This window comes from Pongo abelii, chromosome 1, assembly GCF_028885655.2.
Source record: "Pongo abelii isolate AG06213 chromosome 1, NHGRI_mPonAbe1-v2.0_pri, whole genome shotgun sequence".
NCBI classification, from domain to species: Eukaryota; Metazoa; Chordata; class Mammalia; order Primates; family Hominidae; genus Pongo; species Pongo abelii.
Genome location: NC_071985.2, coordinates 90020248 through 90041245, shown reverse-complemented (window position 1 = coordinate 90041245; position 20998 = coordinate 90020248). Strand labels below are relative to the sequence as shown.

The following is a 20998-nucleotide window of genomic DNA, read 5'->3' as shown; positions in this document are numbered from 1 at the left end:
CTTTATTGGGGTTATAAGCCTCAAGTACTATTTCCGGGTAGTAATTAAAGCCGAATGGAGGCACTGATGTTGAGATGCTGCAGCCAAGGCCTCCTTAAGTGAGGTAGCCACTACTCGTCTCCAAAAGAGCTACTGACTCGGGTGCGAGTAACAGAGATCGAGACTCAGTCCCCAGGGCCACTCCATATAACACAGTCATCAAAAAGCCAACAGATCACAGGGCCTTTGCAGCAGAACAAATCGGGAGCACAGCCAAGAGGGAAATGGAGAAGAAAGAATAGGGAGGGGGTCTAAGGAATCCCCTGCAGTGTGGGAGCCACTTTATAAGTAAATCGAAGCCCAAGGACACACCAAAGAAGAGGGGACTGGAGAACCGCTAGTCAGGCTAACCTCTCTCCCACCCTCCGTCTTCCCCCGGGTCCGTCTGGTGGGCCCTTTTCGACCAGCACCTCTACCCATTTTCTCTTCCCTGGTGTCAGCGCCGCTCCTGACATCCAACCTCCATGTTCCCCCTTTTATTCTCCACTACCTTTGACCCGCGCGCTCTTGGTCTCGAATTTGGTTAGCATCTCTCAGGTCTCCGACTCCGATGTCTTAATCCGAGCCCCGACACACCCTGCTGCCCTTCCTCCACGTCAGCGACCCTCTCCCGCGGTTTCCGGAAGCGCCTGGAAACACGAACTTCCGGTCTCTTGGGCTCCGGGCCACAGAGACGGTGTCAGTGGTAGCCTAGAGAGGCCGCTACCCGACAGGAGCCGAACTGGGGCTTCCGCTCAGCGGAGAGGCAAGATGGCCACTGCAGGGGGTGGCTCTGGGGCTGACCCGGGAAGTCGGGGTCTCCTTCGCCTTCTGTCTTTCAGCGTCCTACTAGCAGGTGAGGCCTCCGCGCCCGTGAGCTCCGTTCTCTAAGGGGAACTCTCCGGATCGGCCCAGCCGCGACCGCCACTGTCTCCCTTCTGGTTCCTGCTGCCCCTCTGTCCCCTCACCCTGTAAATCCTCTTTCTTTTTCGTTCCCACGACAGAAGTTCCCCTTTTGCCTGGACCTGAAGGTCCCTTCTCCCCTGCAGCACGTCGTGTCGCTTCACTCCCTTCTCTAGGCCTCTTCCTGGACTTCGAGCCTGACCTTCTCCCACTTTGTCCAGATGTCTCGTTTTTCACACAACCCCAGCCACCCACCCCACAGTCGAAAGGAACAGGTGTGAAAGTTAGCTTTCTTCCCCGCGTTTAGACTTTTTGAGACGAAAGCAATCTTGTTCTGTGGGTGCTGTGCGGCGCTTAAAAGGTAGATTTCTTATTTCTTCCTCTATTGATTACACCCTAGGTCTGTGTCCCTCTGCCTTGCTTCAGGTTTTTTTTTTTTTTTTTTTTTTTAAATCAGTAAAGCAAGAATAAGGTAGGATATGGGTACTCTTAACTGTGAAGACCCTGAAGTAACGATTCAAGGAAGTTTTGGCATTTATAATGTACTTAAGTGTTTGCTGATACGCGTTCATTTACTGATAACATGGCTTTTTAGTTGGTCACGCCCTAAAATGCAAATGCCTGTATATAACTATGACTGTGCCTTCCCCCAGTTCACATTGTTTTTAAAGATCCTCAAAGGAGAAACTACAGCTGCCCCACACTGTGGGCACACACATGACCTACTGATGTTAAATTAACTGACCGGTGTATGTCATAAGGTTTCTCTCAATTCTGTTCACACTCTTGGAAAAATGTCTCAGAAAGTTTTCTTAGCCCAGCACCTTTGTATTAACCGATTAGTAATATACATACAGGATATACAAGCAGAAGTGTGATCACCTGTGCAACCAGAATCTGGCAAATCTAAGGTGAAACACTTTCCTTTGACCAAGTTTTCTCTCTTTTAGTGTCACTGTCAATGGCGCTACATGGACTTTGTAATAACCCTTTGAGGCACATAGCTGGGTGCCATGTAGAGCATGTATCTGTTACGATAATGTGCCCAAGAAATAAGAAGAATGGACTTTAATCTCATTTTAGAAAGTATGATATTAAATGATTTACCCAAGCCATACATCAGATTAATGACACGATAGAAGCTAGTACCTGTGTCTCTCAAATTTTTCTTAACACTTTTTATCTTCCGATCAGGTTTGTGCAGGGGAAACTCAGTGGAGAGGAAGATATATATCCCCTTAAATAAAACAGCTCCCTGTGTTCGCCTGCTCAACGCCACTCATCAGATTGGCTGCCAGTGTGAGTTGAGACGGATTCATGTTTGTGGACATTGATATTTGTCTGTGCCCTAGATACTAAGTAACATCCATGTCCTCCTTAGGAGTTTTGACACTCATGTTGGACTGTGTGTAGGCAGTTACAGAGAACCGTCTGTCAAGCTAGGCTAGATAATTAATAAGAACTAACATTTAGTAAATGCTGCATACCAAGCTTTTTACATGTGCATCTCATACAACCCCCACCACAACCCCACAAAATAGGTCTTACTGTTATTGTCACTTTATAAATGATGAAACTAAAACTTAAAGAAGTTGAGTAACTTTCCCAAGATCATACTGGTAATAAGTGATGACGCCAGGATTTGGTGGCCCAAGCACTAAGCTGGGAGGCCTTTTTTTTTTTTTTTTTTTTTTGAGATGGAGTTTCACTCTTGTCCTCCAGGCTGGAGTGCAATGGCATGATCTCGGCTCACTGTGACCTCTGCCTTCTGGGTTCAAGCAGTTCTCCTGCCTCAGCCTCTTGAGTAGCTGGGATTACATGCACCTGCCAGTATGCCCAGCTAATTTTTGTATTTTTAGTAGAGATGGTGTTTCACCATGTTGGCCAGGCTGGTCTTGAACTCCTGACCTCAAGTGATCCACCCACCTTGGCCTCCCAAAATGCTGGGATTACAGGCGTGAGCCACCACACCCAACCAAGCCAGCACTCTTAACCACCCTATTATACTGTTTTTTAAGGAGAAAAAAGTCTCATATTCTATGGTGTCCAGTCATCACTTGCACTCTGAACTTTTTGGAACCAAAATGGGCTTCTTAAAGGCAATGAACTATCTGAAGAGAAGGCACTGAAAATGCCAAACAGGCTGGGCGCAGTGGCACATGCCTGTAATCCCAGCACTTTGGAAGGCCAAGGCGGGTGGATCACTTGAGGTCAGGAGTTTGAGACCAGTCTGCCAGCATGGTGAAACCCCCCCATCTCTACTAAAGATACAAAAATTAGCCGGCTGGCTGCTGTGGCATGCCTGTAGTCCTAGCTTCTCAGGAGGCGGAGGCAGGAGAATCCCTTGAGCCCAGGAGGCGGAGGTTGCAGTGAGCCGAGATTGTGCCACTGTACTCCAGCGTAGGTGACAGAGTGAGACACTGTCTGAAAAAAAAAAAGAAAGAAAGTGCCAAATAATTGCAAGAGGAATTAGTGAAGCATTCTATTTATCCTTTTTTAAAACTTTTTTTTTCCTTAAATTCAACTGACAGGCCATTTATTTTTATGCTTTGTGTGTTCCAAGAAAAGGTGCCATGACACTGTGGCTTTAAAAACTGTCAAAATCATAGGGCAGGAAAAGTAGTAATCTAAAGGCTAACCTGCTATCTTCAGATTTTGTTTCCCATGGACAATAGCTCTGTCAGAATGTAGTTTTGCAGATAAGCAGGAAACTTGGGGTCTGATACTGGCTTCTTCATCATCAAATTGATCACCTCTGAATTTCAGTTTACCCCTGGAATAATGGTTGGAATACTTGCATAAAGCTGAAAGTCAAATACCTCTTAATAGTTGTTTATTGATGATGCTAGGTAAATAGGGTGGTCTCAGAAGTGCTGTATAATTTCCTGAAGACTTCTTCCAATTTGGTAAGAGAAAACTGGGACACTGAGAAGTGAAGGACTTGTTCGTGGAAGCAGTTACTACTTTTTTAGCTATCTTTCCGTGAGCTATAGTATCTGTTAATTGTCCCATGTCCCTGCTATACAAAGCACTGGGAGTAGGTTGACTGGTTCCAAACAGCCCCAAATAAAGTTTTTGTTGTACTTAGTTTCTTTTTTTTTTTTTTTTTTTGAGATGGAGTCTCGCTCTCTCGCCCAGGCTGGAGTGCAATGGCACGATCTCAGCTCACTGCACCCTCCGCCTCCCAGGTTAAAGCAATTCTCCTGTCTCAGCTTCTTGAATAGCTGGGATTACAGGCGCGTGCCACCGTGCCCAGCTAATTTTTTGTATCTTTAGTAGAGGCGGGGCTTCACCATGTTGGCCAGGCTGGTCTCGAACCCCTGACCTCGTGATCTGCCCGCCTTGGCCTCCCAAAGTGCTGGGATTACAGGCATGAGCCACCATGCCCAGCCTTCTGGACTTAGTTTCTGAACTGGTTTGTAGGTAGAAGAGAGCTAGGTTCAGGGTGGGCTGAGATCAGACTGCTGGTCTTGCTGGAACCTCACTATAAAGTACAGAAGGCCAGGACTCCATCCTCTTGTAACTGGGCTCTAAGAAAACTCCTTTGGGAATGAGTCATTCTACTCTATGTTCTTAAAACAGCTCTGTAGGAAGCAAAGCCTCTAGAGGTAAAGCCAAGTGCCAATACAGAGAAACAAGAGGGGGTAAGTGGGACTCTGGCCACTTCCTCATTAAGATCTTGGTTCCTTTTTAACCTACTTATTTCCAGATCTTACTTCGTCATATCTGTCTTTTCTGAGCAGGCTATGCCCTTTTGAATTAGTGTAGCTAACATGATAAAACTAAGGAGAAAAAGTGATACCCAGATTTGATTTCTGATTATAATGCTCTGCTTCTCTTGGACACTTTAAAGTTCTCAAAGGGGGCTTTAAATAGGTTTCTTTTCCCTCCCTCCTTCTATCCTTTCTTCCTTCTTTCATCTGTCCCCACAGTATGAGATCAGTAGAGGTAGTAAACCTCATTGAAGGCCCAGAGAAAATAAGCAAGACTACAAAATAAGACTACACCATTACTAGTTGGAACCCAGATTAGAATCCCGGTTTTTTTCAGTCCAGTATCATAGTTTGTCTTCTTCCTGTCCTCCCTGGAGTTGAAGTTTTGGTGTGTGTGTGTGTGTGTGTGTGTGTGTGTCAGACTCTCACTATGTCACCCAAGCTGGAGTGCTGTGGCACAATCTCAGCTCACTGCAGCCTCTGCCTCCCAGGTTCAAGCAATTCTCCTGCCTCAGCCTCCTGAGTAGCTAGCATTACAGGTGTGCGCCATCACACCTGGCTAATTTTTGTATTTTTAGTGGAGATGGGGTTTCACCATGTTGGCCAGGCTGGTCTCGAACTCCTGACCTCAAGTGGTCCACCCACCCACTTCGGCCTCCCAAAGTACTGGGATTACAGGCATGAGCCACTGCGCCCGGCCGAAGTTATATATGTTTTAGTTGCCACCCTACCTGTTCCTTTTCCCATGTTTTAAATGCTGTGGCAAGGGCCGGGCATGGTGGCTCACTCCTGTAATCCCAGCACTTTGGGAGGCTGAGTGGGCATTTAAAACTCTAAAGTGATTCTGATACACAGCCAGGGCTGAGAACTACTGGTCTAAAATAATTTATGAATAACATATCCAATTTTCTGTGGGGAGAAGACTCACAGGGAGACCCTAGGATATCTCCACTCAGATCACTGGGGACTTAAGGAGTAATACCTAATGCCTTGAATTATGTAGAATTCAAAGTATTCTGGACTCTGGGTCATCCATCCTCTAATACAGTGCTTCCCAATCTTTATCATGTCATGAGACACATAGAAAATGTTATTTGTATGGCATCCTGGCACATAGAGAAATGGGTGATATTTTCAGGGCATCCTGGGATAAATGATAAGTAGGCTCCTGGCTGGAGGTGACTTTGGAAACTCCAGGTTTCCTGGAATAAGGAAAACCAATGAGAGCACATCTCTGTTCCATTCGAAGCTTATCAATTGGGAAGCTCTGTTTTAGAAACCTCAGAGTTCTTGATTAACCTCATCTAAAACCAGCCAGAAGCAAGTAAAGTCATTCCCAAAAAGGGCAAAAGGAATGACGATCCAGGAAGGCTCCTGAGGCCAAGGGCATGTATGCATGTGTTTTTACAAAGGAAGATTCAAAGCTAAAACCCTGAGCTAGAGATTTAGTGGCATTTCCTAGAGAAAATATCGGTTTGAAAACTTTGATGTCTATTGTTGTAGAATCTTATGTATATGGCTAAATAAGGTTGAGGGCAGAGGGCAAGAAAATGAAGTTCACAGAAACTTTCTGGCATATAATGAGTCCTCTTGTGCTCTTTTGTATTCCATTCCCTCCTTATAACCTTCAGATGGAGCTGGGGCAACAGCTTTTCAGTTCAAATCTAGAGGTGCCTGTATTCACCCAAATGTGTTGTGACATCTTTAGGGGATAAAAGATACGCAGAATCAGTGAGGCAAAGTCAGAATTGTTAACTATGGGAGCTTTAATTTGACTCATTCTGTCCTGGCAGCTTCAATTAGTGGAGACACAGGGGTTATCCACGTACTAGAGAAAGAAGAGGACCTACAGTGGGTATTGACTGATGGCCCCAACCCCCCTTACATGGTTCTGCTGGAGAGCAAGCATTTTACCAGGTAAGAACTAGATGTATCTGCTGGGAAAACATCCATAGAGGGAAAGTTTCAGTAAACAGTCCTCCCACTTATTAGTGAAAACTTCCCTTGGCTGCCCTGGTCTGGTCAGGGTAGAGGGTGGGGTGGTCCTCAGAAGGAAAGGTATACCATCAAAAGAAATGATCTTGAGCTTAGGGCTAAATTTCACCTACCTGTCCCTGAGTAACCCTGGGCATCCCTCCCTTCCCTCCCTGGGGTCCTTACTCACTAAAGCTCTACTTTTTAGAGCAGATCATTGTCCAGGCTCAGAATTTAGAGACTGAAAGGGAAGAAATAAGTCAACAATCTGATTCCCCTAGTTCCCCATTTGTTTACATCCTGGAGGCAGGATGTCAGGCTGTCTGACACCTTCCTGTGTTCCTTCATGGAATTCCTTTCCTATTCCAGGGATTTAATGGAGAAGCTGAAAGGGAGAACCAGCCGAATTGCTGGTCTTGCAGTGTCCTTAACCAAGCCCAGTCCTGCCTCAGGCTTCTCTCCTAGTGTGCAGTGCCCAAATGATGGGTTTGGTAAGTGTCTCAAAGGATCAGGAGAGCCTGCTGTCACCTAAGGCTCACTGTTGCTTCAGTCTTATGTCTTTGTGAGGGATGTATGTGTGTTTGTGTCTGTGTGTAGTGTCAGTAACTGACTCCCAAACAGGAGGTAGTGCTTGTTTGTCTTTGCTGCTCATCCCTTCCCTCTCCTGTTTCCCCTTCCTTTGCCTTACCTGGCATTATCTCTTTTTGTCATGTGTTCACATCCCTAATCTTACAGCCTAAGATTCCCTGATACCATTGTCTTTCTATTTTAGTGTGGATGATAATAGACTTCATGCCTACTTCTTTGAGTCACCACCTCCTTTTGAACTCTTAGTCCCAACTGAAAGATTCTTCCGCCCTCACCTGGTTCCTAAGTACTTGGTGTCCCAGTAACCAGTCCCCCTATTCCCCATCCTTCCCTTCAGGTGTTTACTCCAATTCCTATGGGCCGGAGTTTGCTCACTGCAGAGAAATACAGTGGAACTCACTGGGCAATGGTTTGGCTTATGAAGACTTCAGTTTCCCCATCTTTCTTCTTGAAGATGAAAATGAAACCAAAGTCATCAAGCAGGTAATGATGCTGCCAGCTCCTAGCAATTCCAGTTAGAAAGAAGATTATTTTTCTAGCCAGGTGTGGTGGTGTGTGCACGTAGTCCCAGCCACCCAGGAGGCTGAGACAGGAGGATCGCTTGAGGCCAGGAGGCAGAGGTTTCAGTGAGCTGAGATGGCACCATTGAACTCCAGCCTGGATGACAGAGCAAGATCCCGTGTCACCAAAAAAAAAAAAAAGAAAGAAAGAAAGGGGATTATTTTATAGGCTGTCCTATTTGGAGGGTGGCTCATTCTACTGGTACACCTGCTGAAAGATGGTTGCTCCGAAAAGAACCAAGATGTTTATTTTTCTCACATTCTTTCCCCACATTTTGCTCCTGCCTGATATTACAACATTAAAGCCTTTTAGACTAGAAGAAAATATAAAGAATATCTGAAAGAATAATATGAAACAAGGTACACAGCCCAGGTTAAGAACCACTAGTATCATAAAAAAAAGCATTGGACTAGAGATTGAGAAATTCAATTTGGTAATTTCTGAGCTTCTTTTTACTTCTAATGTGCCTTAATTCTGATCTAGTATTTCCATTTTGACTCATAGAGTAGTTAAGAGATTTGTCCAAAGTTGCATGGTGAGTTGATCTCCAAGCTGTGTCATATCTGATTTCCTATCTCTAGTTTGGTGCTCTTTGTATCGGATCACACTGAATGTTTTCAGTGGCTGAATCTTCAAATTGGGCCAGGCCATCTGGAATGGGATGATTTCATCTCCAACTAAACCACTGAGTCTGCAACCCTTTGTAACTCTTGATGAGTTTCTCTCTTTGACCTTGTAGAACCTATGGTTGTACCAGGATTACTATAGCTCAGGGATAAATGTCTCCGAAAAGGGTGTGGCTCCATCCCAAAAGGATGGAACTGGGCCCTCCTCCTTCTGGGATGTAAGGGAGGGCCTCCACAAACTAGCTGTCTCAGTGGGGTCCATTTCCCCTTTCAGTGCTATCAAGATCACAACCTGAGTCAGAATGGCTCAGCACCAACCTTCCCACTGTGTGCCATGCAGCTCTTCTCACACATGCACGCTGTCATCAGCACTGCCACCTGCATGCGGCGCAGCTCCATCCAAAGCACCTTCAGCATCAACCCAGGTAGGGCAGATCCAAACCATGAGAGTAATGGAATAAGGGGCAGAGGGAGAGTGGAACCAGGCCAGGGAATGTTAGAGAGACTGTAACAGGGAAGGAGTAGACACCATGAAGGAGCTCTGCATGGGAGAACTAGAAACAATTCTGAAAAATTTAGGCAGCTTGTTCCTAAAGTGGATGGTGGCAGAGAAGCCAACTTCGGACTGTTGGAAGTAGAGAAAACGACTTAGAGTCCGTAGGGCACTGATCAGAGATTTCCAGTGTTGCCTTTATAGCTGCCCTCTTCTTTAGCCTTGTTGATCTCTCATTGTTTGTGTCCTGCTTAGAAATCGTCTGTGACCCCCTGTCTGATTACAATGTGTGGAGCATGCTAAAGCCTATAAATACAACTGGGACATTAAAGCCTGACGACAGGGTTGTGGTTGCTGCCACCCGGGTGAGTGTTGGCTTCTGATCAGGATGGGCAGGGCTGGCACAAAAAGAGCTGGGAGGCCCCGCTGTAGCATATCAGATTTCAAAGTTGCTAAATTGGGAAGCCTCAAATGGGGAGGAATCTGGGCTGTGGGACTCCTGGGTTGTCTCCCTTGCCACAGGACAGGTATATTCTCTTGACTGGAGCAAGAAAGGAGGTTTGGGGCCAGTTTTAAAGTATATATCCCCTGACTTTTCTTCTGTTGTACCTAGCTGGATAGTCGTTCCTTTTTCTGGAATGTGGCCCCAGGGGCTGAAAGCGCAGTGGCTTCCTTTGTCACCCAGCTGGCTGCTGCTGAAGCTTTGCAAAAGGCACCTGATGTGACCACCCTGCCTCGCAATGTCATGTTTGTCTTCTTTCAAGGGGTAAGGGCTCTTTGGCTGGAGTGCAGTGGCAGGGAAGAAAGAGGATAGTAAAGATGAGAGTGGCTACTGGTTGGAGAATACCTCAGCACTTGACCTAAGTTGTTAACCAGCACAGAGCTTCTGGATGTGTCTACATGTGTCTCCCCTTTAGATTCCTCCATTTTAGGAAGCTTAGATTCCTTCTTTTTAGGAAGCTTTTACACCCTGAATTGATATGTAACCAGCCTTCTCTTTCCCCCCGATAAGATATATTGGAGGTGGCCTTTTACTTTTATTCTCTGGACTCCTTTACTGCTATCTCCATCCAGGAGCCCTTAGGCTCCTGACTCTCATCGCTAGGACCACAGCCCTAGAATAAGGGAACAGCATCTGTGGCTGAGTCACTGGAGGTGGAAGCAGACACATAATAGCTGATGTTCATCTTAGGCCTTTACTAAGGCTACTTTCCCCATTTCTGGGCTTGAGAAGTCTTGTAATACATATATATGAGGGATAGTCACAGCTGGGAGGTGGGGCCAAGAGAAGCTGAAAGTCACATGACTGTAAGCTGACTAGCAGTTGAGGTGACCTGAGACAGTTGTCTTGCCTACAGCTTTGATGATCTGGCCTTCTTCGAGGCTCTCCTAACCCTTTGGAATCTCTGTTCCCCCTCCCACCTACCTCCATCTCTCAGGAAACTTTTGACTACATTGGCAGCTCGAGGATGGTCTACGATATGGAGAAGGGCAAGTTTCCTGTGCAGTTAGAGAATGTTGACTCATTTGTGGAGCTGGGACAGGTATGTGGCATGTCCCCCAGCCCCTTCATTTTTAATTAAATCTTCCTCCTTTGTTGTTCTGCGGTCTTAACTGCAGGAACCACCGCCTCTTCCCTTGACTTCTATCCCCTAGGCATAGCCCAGAACAGGAGACTGATTCTAAGTGTTGTTTCTTCATCTTCCCCCCAGGTGGCCTTAAGAACTTCATTAGAGCTTTGGATGCATACAGATCCTGTTTCTCAGAAAAATGAGTCTGTACGGAACCAGGTAACCTGAGCATCTCCCCTGATTTCCTGTTCCTACAGCTCAGAATCCAGACCTCAACCCCTGCCCTGTTTCCACCAACCCCTGCCCTGTTTCCACCAACCCCCAGGGCCTGTGAGACAGGGTAAGAGACAGGATTGGATTGGGTGTTGGCCAAAGGATGAACACCAGAGCTGTTGTTGCTGCTGGGAAGAATCAGGAGCTCAGTGGCATTCCATTGGTTCCCTGGACTGGGTAGTTCTCTGATCATTTGTTGCCTAGCAGACTACCACTGCCCATTAAGGATAGGTGAGTGACTAGCTCCCTTCTTGCCTTGCTGCCCCATGGATCCAATTGTCAAGGCTGCTCTGCCCAAGTCCTGGCTGTGTCACACTCGCTGCCCAACTTGTCCTCCACTTTCCTCATTGCTTGTTCAAAACCTTCCCTTCCCTCTAGGTCCACCTTTAGGTCTGCTTTTTTCCAGGTGGTCCTCTTTCTGCAATTCCAGCCTTCAGCATCATCCCTGCTCTGGACTCCTGTAGCATTTAAAGAATTGGTTATCTGTTTGGCATTCAGCACGCAGTTTTCTATTATTATTTGCGCCCTCCAATTCTGCACAATAAATAATAAGTGAAGCATCCACTGAGGATAAATCAGAGTCTTGAAGACAGTAGAATTTACTTATAAATATGAAAAAAAAAGGTCTCTTCTTTATGCCCCAATTTTCTAACTCTAAAAAGAATGGTGGAAGCTACAGGAAATTCAGAGAGCCTTGGTCCCAAAAGGCTTGAGGGATAAAGGTCTACTAGAGATAGGGTAGCTCCCCAAGCAGGGGACTTGAAGTATAGAGCATTTCAGCCCTAAAAGAGACCTCCTGCTTCCCATCCCCCAGCCTCCCATCAGTTAATCTCCCTCGTACCCCCCAGGTGGAGGATCTCCTGGCCACATTGGAGAAGAGTGGTGCTGGTGTCCCTGCTGTCATCCTCAGGAGGCCAAATCAGTCCCAGCCTCTCCCACCATCTTCCCTGCAGCGATTTCTTCGAGCTCGAAACATCTCTGGCGTTGTTCTGGCTGACCACTCTGGTGCCTTCCATAACAAGTAAGAATCACTTGGCCCTGCACCCTCTTCATTCTTGAAGAGTCTATTCTGCAGTCTGGGAGGAAGGTCACTGCCCTCCACTTTCCCATACTACCCCCTCCCGAACTTCAGGTCCATCTGTATTCTTTGTTCAGTGGCCTGTTCACATCTGAACTGAAACCCTTATTTGTTTGACTGGATATTCATCTTAGAAACTCATCCTCACCCTTAGCCCTTTCCTGTCAAAATCCACGGTTATGATTCCACTCCTCCCTAGCTCTCTAGGGTCCTGAGTTCCTCAAGGCTGCCAGCAGAGGGCATCATCTCAAACGCAAGCATGGGAAGGATGGCGGGGGCCCTTTGGCTAGAGGACAGAAAGCAGTCCTTCTCTGGAACTCACCCAGAGGTGCCAGAAACAGTATTCATACTCTGTGAAATGTACCATGTTCTTGCCATGTGGTAGGTGGCCATGGTTCAGTGCGAGGGTAAAAGTGCCTCCTATAGCTGATGGGGCTCCAGAGATACAAAGTAAGGCCTTGTTAGTCACCTCTTTCTTGGTCTGTGTTACCCTTTAACTGCTCCTAACTTGAGGCCTTGGATAACAGGGGACTTCTTACTCAGGCTGGATTGCCAAGCTTCCCTAGGGCCAAATGAGTTTTGAAGTGAAAATGCTTGAGCTCTATTTCTGACCCCAGCCAAGTAGCACCTTCTCATTCATTTAGGGGAGTGACAGTCCTAGCACTTAGGGTCAGCTGTCTTCTCTAAAGCTATCCTTGTACCACTTTGGGGCAAGTGAGGATTCATCATTTGAACACATTTTGGATTTGATTATGTAGCTGACTTGACTTTGTGTGGGACAGGGATTTACTGATGGTAAAGACTGTGGAACTCAGCCTCTCTTTTAAGATCTATCTCCTTGGGGCTCCATAAGGATCATCATGGTGATTTTATCAGTGTATTCTTACATATCTATGAGCAGACCTGATCCTAAGACCTGCTAATCACCTCCTGCGCCTAGCCACCCTAAATATAAATGTTCATTGTAACAGTTATACAGTTGATCTCATGATATATGGTAGAGTTCTCTGAAAATCATCTTAGCCATCCGCCATATCTCCAGCCCAAATGATGTAGAAGAGTCTCTCCTTTGTTTAAAGATCTGAGCTCATTCAGCTTTTCTGCCTTGTCTGTCAGGAAAGTCTTTAATTTTCACTAACCACCTCACCCTCCCTCCTACCTCCCTGTTCTCCACACCTTCTGCAATATGGGATCCTGATTGTCTCTCACCCCTTTCTTCTGGATGCTGAAAATGAGATACTGAGTTTCTGCATAAGGAGCATTTGAGGGAGGAAAGGGGCAGAGCCCTGGCTAAATGTAGCCAAGGCTCATGCCGGCTTTCCTGGCAGATATTACCAGAGTATTTACGACACTGCTGAGAACATTAATGTGAGCTATCCCGAATGGCTGAGCCCTGAAGAGGACCTGAACTTTGTAACAGACACTGCCAAGGTAGCACTGAGCCAGGCTGGGTGGGAGCCTGGGGAACACAGTGAAGATGCTAGCGTTTGAGGATAGGAGAGGTGGGCCATTCAGCCCCCTCCTCACCTACCACAGGCCCTGGCAGATGTGGCCACGGTGCTGGGACGTGCTCTGTATGAGCTTGCAGGAGGAACCAACTTCAGCGACAGAGTTCAGGCTGATCCCCAAACGGTAAGCAGATGGGCCCTAACTCCTTCTTTCTGTTTACACAGCAAGCTGCCCGTATCCTCCCTTGCCCTAGTGTCCCAAACCTTGGAATTCCACATGACTGTTGATGCCGGTGAGAATGCCTCATGCCCCAGAGAGCTCTTGGGTGGGCCTCATCTGCATCTTATGAGCCAGCCACTGTCTCCCAACTCCAGTCTATCTGGCCAGTCTGGTTCCTGCCCCATGACTGGGTCTCCACTGATAATTCTTTCCCTGGGCTCCCTTCAAGTCACAGGGTTTTCTCTCTTTACTGTTCCAATCCTAGGTTACCCGCCTGCTCTATGGGTTCCTGATTAAAGCCAACAACTCATGGTTCCAGTCTATCCTCAGGCAGGACCTAAGGTCCTACTTGGGTAAGCATCTGGTGTGGGAATGGGACCCCTAGCTGAGGAAAGGGATAGAGAAAAAGTTATTTTGGTTTAACCTTTATTTTTTTTTTTCTTTTTCCTCTCTGTTTTTCTTACCCCCTGTTTTCCTTTCTTTCTTCTCATATTTGATGGATCCTTTTCCATTGCCCTTCTTTCTGGCTGCTGCCAATCTTGGGCTTTTCCTGTTTCACCCACTATCCACCCACCAAATCTTCCCTTCCCTTTGGTCTGCGATCAGGTGACGGGCCTCTTCAACATTACATCGCTGTCTCCAGCCCCACCAACACCACTTATGTTGTACAGTATGCCTTGGCAAATTTGACTGGCACAGTGGTCAACCTCACCCGAGAGCAGTGCCAGGATCCAAGTAAAGTCCCAAGTGAAAACAAGGATGTGAGTGGTGGTGGGTGTTGGAAGTGCCCTGGGGCCCCTTTCCCTTGGGAAAGTTGGAGGTTCTTCTAGACCTAGTTAGACCCAGGGGATTGGGATGGAGAGGTAGAAAGATGCATTCCTCAGCAATTGGGTGTTGAAAAGCCTGGATGAAAATGGACCATCTGAAGGGTAAAGGGACAGCAGCCAGTTAGCTCAATTGGTTAGAGCATGGCACTGATAGAGGGTAGAGGGAATGAGTGAGAAGAGGATCACCCTAGCCGTGTGTCGTGGCCCATCTTCTCTGCAGCTGTATGAGTACTCATGGGTCCAGGGCCCTTTGCATTCTAATGAGACGGACCGACTCCCCCGGTGTGTGCGTTCTACTGCACGATTAGCTAGGGCCTTGTCTCCTGCCTTTGAACTGAGTCAGTGGAGCTCTACTGAATACTCTACATGGACTGAGAGCCGCTGGAAAGATATCCGTGCCCGGATATTTCTCATTGCCAGCAAAGAGCTTGAGGTGAGATGGGGCAGGAGGGGAGGTGGCAGGGATCTGTTTGACTTCTTTCTCTGCTTTCTTGTGTCATATAGCCCCTTCCATCTCCCATTTGCCCCACATTTGTAGCAAAAGCCTACTGCAAATCTGTCCCTGGTCAGCCAGCATGTTCCCTTAGGAGGCGTTTCTTTTTTTTTTTTTTTTTGAGATGTAGTTTCGCTCTTGTTGCCCAAGCTGGAGTGCAATGGCACGATCTCGGCTCACTACAACCTCCGTCCCCCAGGTTCAAGCAATTCTTCTGCCTCAGCCTCCCGAGTAGCTGGGATTACAGGCATGTGCCACCACACCCAGCTAATTTTTTTTTATTTTTAGTAGAGATGGGTTTCACCATGTTGGTCAGGCTGGTCTTAAACTCCTGACCTCAGGTGATCCACCTGCCTTGGCCTCCCAAAGTGCTGGGATTACAGGCGTGAGCCACTGCACCCAGCCAGGAGGCCTTTCTTCACAGATGGTTTGAGTAGGTGTTCATTCTGGAGAGCGCCTGTGGATCCCAGAACTCCTTCACAGCTTCAACTCCCATCTGGCATTCCCCATCTGGCACAGCTGGGATGAGTCAGTCTAATGTACTGAGCTCCTGTCACAAGTCAGTAATGTAAGTGCCACAAGAGAACCAAAGCCATGGGCCCTCCTTTCAAAATGCCTAAAATCTAAGTAATACAAGATGAACGCAAGAACAGAGATACTTTACTTCTCTTTTCAAATGGGGAGACAAAGTCTGTAGGCTGGAGAGATGTTGCCCATGATTGTTCCATGCTTGGTGCTTAGAGCCAGCATCTGAATTCCCATGGCTCCAGACCCCAAACAATATCCAAAAAACTGCACTGAGTTCTGAGAATGCCTTTCCCCTTTCCTGCCCTCCCTCCCCCTGCAGTTCATCACCCTGATAGTGGGCTTCGGCATCCTCATCTTCTCCCTCGTCGTCACCTACTGTATCAATGCCAAAGCTGATGTCCTTTTCATTGCTCCCCGGGAGCCAGGAGCTGTGTCATACTGAGGAGGACCCCAGCTTTTCCTGCCAGCTCAGCAGTTCACTTCCTAGAGCATCTGTCCCACTGGGACACAACCACTAATTTGTCACTGGAACCTCCCTGGGCCTGTCTCAGACTGGGATTAACATAAAAGAGTGGAGGAGAGATAAATAAGTTGCCTCCCTTCCTCCGCTCCCCTTTCCCATCACCCCTCCCCCATTTCCTCCTCCTTCTCTACTCATGCCAGATTTTGGGATTACAAATAGAAGCTTCTTGCTCCTGTTCAACTCCCTAGTTACCCACCCTAATTTGCCCTTCAGGATCCTTCTACTTTTTCCTTCCTGCCCTGTACCTCTCTCTGCTCCTCACCCCCACCCCTGTACCCAGCCACCTTCCTGACTGGGAAGGACGTAAAAGGTTGAATGTCAGGGTCAAACTACATTGAGCCCCTGAGGACAGGGGCATCTCTGGGCTGTCTACTGTCTCCTTCCCACTGTCCTTTCTCCAGGCCCTCAGATGGCACATTAGGATGGGCGTGCTGCGGGTGGGTATCCCACCTCCAGCCCACAGTGCTCAGTTGTACTTTTTATTAAGCTGTAATATCTATTTTTGTTTTTGTCTTTTTCCTTTATTTTTTGTAAATATATATATAATGAGTTTCATTAAAATAGATTATCCCACACGACTTGTACTGTTAGTTATTCTTCCCAGGCCACCTTGTTCAGCGAGCCTGGACTGGAAATCATGAAATTATATTTTATGCTATCATCTTGGGCTCCAGAGGACCCAAGGAGTAAGGCTCTGTCAAAAACAGTTGAAGTCCTTTCAAATTGCAGAGCCCTGGTTCTCCTCTTGTAAGAACAATGTTAACATAGTTTCTTCTCACTTTGTAATGAACAGGCATTTCTTTTTTTTTTTTTTTTTTTTTTTTTGAGATGGAGTCTCGCTCTGTCACCCAGGCTGGAGTGCAGTGGCGCGATCTCGGCTCACTGCAAGCTCCGCCTCCTGGGTTCATGCCATTCTCCTGCCTCAGCTTCCCGAATAGCTGGGACTACAGGCGCCCACCACCACACCCAGCTAATTTTTTTTGTATTTTTAGTAGAGATGGGGTTTCACCATGTTAGCCAGGATGGTCGCGACCTCCTGAACTTGTGATCCACCGGCCTCGGCCTCCCAAAGTGCTGGGATTACAGGCGTGAGTCACCGTGCCTGGCCATGAACAGGCATTTCTATTCACTCTGAGACACTGGCTGGGGTACAGAGATGAAGAGCATATAACCCTAACTCTTGAGTAGCTCACAGTTGGGATGAGAAGAGAGACAGACACTCTCACAACTACACGTAATCCAGTGTAATAAAAGGAATAATCGCAGTATATCCCAAGTGCTCTGGTAGCACATAGTGAAATTCAGGACCATGTCAGAGGTGACATTCAAGTGATGATTTAAAGCGTTCACCAGGTGTGGAAGCACAGAATCAAGAAAAGGAGTGAGTCATGTTTGGGAGATGGTAAGTTCAGTGTGTCTGAGCCATAAGCATCAGCAGGAGGCGAGGCTGGGCTAAATCCCGAAGTTGTTGGCTGGCATGCTAAGGAGTTTGGGTTTCTGTTAATGGTGGGCCTTTTGTAGGCCAAAACAAGTTTGGACTGTTTTAGAAAAAGAACCTTACCTCTGTAGAGATCCTCAAATTCCCTGGGTCTTCACGGAGGCAAAATTCTGGAGTATAGCAGCACTGCTAAATCATCGTGGGCAGCGGCTGAGTCAGCCAAGGGGGAAAGAGAACCTGCAGGAGCAGAAGCCTAAACCCAGCCTTCACTCCACTGCTGGCCAGGAGGCTGCCTCTGATACGTGCCTGAATACCCGCAGCAATGGAAAGGGACTGGCTGGCAGTATTCACAGAGTCTCAAGCACTCCTCTTAGTTCCCTGATTGGACTACTTACCTTTTCAAATCCTGCTGAGAAGAGGTGATTTTTCTCCGGGTTTCTCTCCAAGTTCCCCTGGGGGGAAGGGAGACATGTTTGGAGTTTGAGAGATGAAATATACCCTGCTACTTCTCCCCCACCCCAACCCTCCCAGTTTGAGCTGGAGAGGCTGTGTGATGCTGGCGGGAGTCGAGCACAGCTGCCACCATCGACTGGGCCGGGCTCCACACCTCCCTCGGCCAACAGGTCTCCCAGCGGACAGAGCAGTAAACTCCCTCATCCTGCTGGCAGCTTCAGGAAGCAGAGAAGTGGCTGGGTACCAATGAGGGGGCTGAACAGGGAAACAGGGTTGGGCGGAATCGTGATCAAGGGGTAAGTAAGAAGTTACAAGATGTAGGACTGTCACTACTTCAATCTCGTCTGCCTACGGAAGCATCCTGAACACAAGCTTGTCTGCTGCCTTCCATGCTCCCTTACCTTCCACCTCCTAAAAAACCAGCTTAGCTTTTTCCATGGCTCATGGAGAGGCCAGGCCCCATAGAAGGAGCACAGCCATCCAGATGCCCCACTGGGCTCTCACACACCCTCCCTTTCTGAGACCATGGTTCTGGCTTCTTACCAGGTATCTCCTATGCCCTGAAGACCATGTGTGACTGGCTGGAAGCATCTAAGGGGCCATGTACTTCTCAGTTCCTTAGCCTCCACCTCTCCCTTGATCTAGGCCTTGCCTACCCATGCCTTCTGGAATGTTTCGTTTTCCAGCCCCTTTCCTTTCCCTGAGGGCTTTCCTCCCTACCTACTCCTGCCCGTTGCTAGCTGACACTGTACCTTCTCTTCCTCCCAACCCATACCAATAATTGAATAACTGACCACTCGTGCCCCAAGACCCAGCCTGCCTCTTGCCTATTGTGATATCTCGTCCCTCAAGACGAAGGCTTTCCTACCCACTGGTGTTTCTTGCCCAGCTTGTTCGAATAAAGGGATTTTCTATTTTTTTATTTTTCACCTCTGGGCCACTGCTCTCAAAGGTACATCCTGGGATGAGATACTGTTTACCTAGAGTACTCTGTGTCACCATTATTCAGTAGGACTTTTGTTTCTTCAAGGGACCTTAGAAATCATTTGCATAGTCTAACTCATTTGAAGAGAGAAACAGCCCAGAGGAGTGATGTGGCTTGCCCAAGGCCACACAGCAAATTAGAGACAGAACTAGGATTAGAACCTTCTGTACCTCTGCACGGGCAGCCACAGCAGTAATAAGCATTTATTGAGCATGGCTCTGGGCAGGGCATTCTGCCCAGCATGGATAAAGGGGAAGAGATAGAGTACCTTCCCTTGGAGATTTGGGACCTAGAGTCTAGATGGCAGGACAAGACATAAGATAAATAACAGGCAAGGCAGCATAGGCCCCATGCAAAATCAGTGCTATAAACAAGTTCTACAGAGAAGTTCAGAGGATGAAGGGTTTGCTTCCCAGGCGAGGCCAGTATGGAGGAACATCGTGGGAAAAGCTAAGGACCAGGACTCTGCCACTAATGCTCTTTGTGACCTTGGAAAGGGCATTTCCTCCCTCTGTAAAATGTAGTTAGATAAGGGACTGCTCTCAGGTCCCCCCGGCTCTGTCAGTCTTGTTCTTTGAAGAGAGAGCTGGAGTTGAAGCCTCTTCCTTCTCCCTTCATCTGAAAACCCAGAGCAGGGAACGTTTGAGAGGTTGATCAATTCCTGAACTCTCAAAGGTAGCGGGAGAATCAACTCTAGGGAGGAAAGCCTGAGGGGCACTATTGCCCTATAACCCAGGGACAGCAGGAATATGGGGAAACTGTGGCATAACACCATAGAAAAGACCCTGTCACCCAGCATCCCATTCCCAAAAAAAGTTTGGCAGGAATTGAAGTTAAACTGGGGAAGCAGGGACCCCTGGAAGGTTGGGGTCCCAAAGGGCCTCAGATTGCATTTTTATTCCTTGCTGAATTCAAACTCCAAAGCTAGAGGAGCTCTCCCACTCCTATTGTGGAAAAGGGCAGCTGTTGCCCCTGTCCCCAATCAGGGGAAACTTGGAGCAGGAGTGGAGAGGTCATCTCAGGAGGCCTAAGGAGAAGTCATTAGTCCGAGATGATGCAATTGTGAGTAAATGTTACAGCCTCTGGCTCAGGCTAGTTGGATGCTCAGGGGCTGGGGGCTAGGACCCCTAGAGTCCCCACTATCTCTCCCAACTCACAACTGAGAAGGAGTTAGATAAACTGAGGGAAGAAAGAAAAAAAGTGAAAAGAGAGGGTATCCAGAAAAGGATAAGCTAGTGAAAGGAAACTAGGGAAGTAGGGGGTTCCTGGAAGGGCTGAAGGCAGAAAGGGAGGCTGAAAGCTGTGCTGTGAGGGATCCGAGCCTGAGGGGAGAAAGGCCAGGTGGGCGTGGCCAGGAGGGGAGTAAGCCCAGAGCTGGTGGTGACAGATGGGTGGACACAAAGAAGAGAGCTTCAGGGAAGACAGATGGATGGGGGAGGGAAGAGAAGAGATTGCGGGGGTTAGGGGGGAGCCCAGTGGTTGGAGGCCATAATGAGATTGGAGATGGACTATGAGCTGAGGAGAGGTGAGTGGAGAGGAAAGAAGAAAGGGGAGGCCGCCTTAGGAGACAAAGGCAATACAGCCTAGAGGGCCGGGACGAGAGGGCTCAGTTGGGTGCTGAGAAGGGGGGGCTTCCAGCCGGGCTGGCAGCAGAGAGAGTGACAGATTGTGTAGTGAGCCAGAGTGGAGACCCGCTGTCACCTTCCAGAGGCACAGAGAGGTGGAGACAGAGAAAGACAGACTGACAGAGACCATGCTGAAAAACACAAGGAAAGAAGCTAAGACAGAAGACATCCAAGACAGGCTGTCCCTTCCCAGAAACAACAGCTCCTGCCCAGGAGGAGCAAGCTCTGCCTGTCTTGCTCCTGTGACCCAAAACACTGCCACTGTTACAAAATAACACCCTAGCCATAGGCCACTCCTGGGAAGGGTCAGGCAGTGTGGCACAGCGAGGGTTAATGTCGTCTGCTCTCCCTGCCAGCCGCTTGCCTGGTTGGGTCCCCAGGGCTCCCCACATATGTCACCCCTTCTCCTGCCAAACCCACTGCTTCCCAGCTCCTCCAGGTCCTCCCCCCACCCTCAAGGACAAGGCCCAGGCCCCTGTGTCTTCCCTACACACCAACCTCCCTCCCCTCCCACGACGATCTACCTCTCAGGCTATGGGGAAAGATTTGTGAATCATGATCTGAAAAAGTGAATGCCTATAAAATGTAAAATAGCAGGAACACTCATTCTATTGTATCAGGTTTTGCTTGATTATCAGATTATAGCAAATAAAAGCTAGT

At 47.8% G+C, this 20998-nt stretch overlaps 2 protein-coding genes across 4 annotated transcripts in view; one reads left to right on the top strand and one right to left on the bottom strand.

The window, feature by feature from the left end:
• COPA (COPI coat complex subunit alpha) overlaps window positions 1-757 on the bottom strand; it is a 53513-nt gene extending 52756 nt beyond the window's left edge. The window contains exon 1 of one of the 3 annotated variants that reach the window (XM_009241836.4): window positions 530-757. In XM_009241836.4, coding sequence (XP_009240111.2) covers window positions 530-569 — 40 coding nt within the window. In that variant the 5' untranslated portion in view covers window positions 570-757. 3 annotated transcript variants of the gene reach the window in all.
• Window positions 736-16412, top strand: NCSTN (nicastrin). The gene is given in 17 exon segments (NM_001132115.1): window positions 736-874; window positions 2116-2220; window positions 6428-6551; window positions 6978-7099; window positions 7534-7679; window positions 8658-8808; window positions 9132-9241; window positions 9490-9642; window positions 10316-10420; window positions 10589-10666; window positions 11569-11741; window positions 13127-13229; window positions 13335-13430; window positions 13732-13819; window positions 14073-14227; window positions 14514-14726; window positions 15634-16412. Coding segments are annotated over 17 exon segments (2130 nt in total). The 5' UTR covers window positions 736-789; the 3' UTR covers window positions 15757-16412.
• Window positions 16413-20998: the final 4586 nt, after the last annotated feature.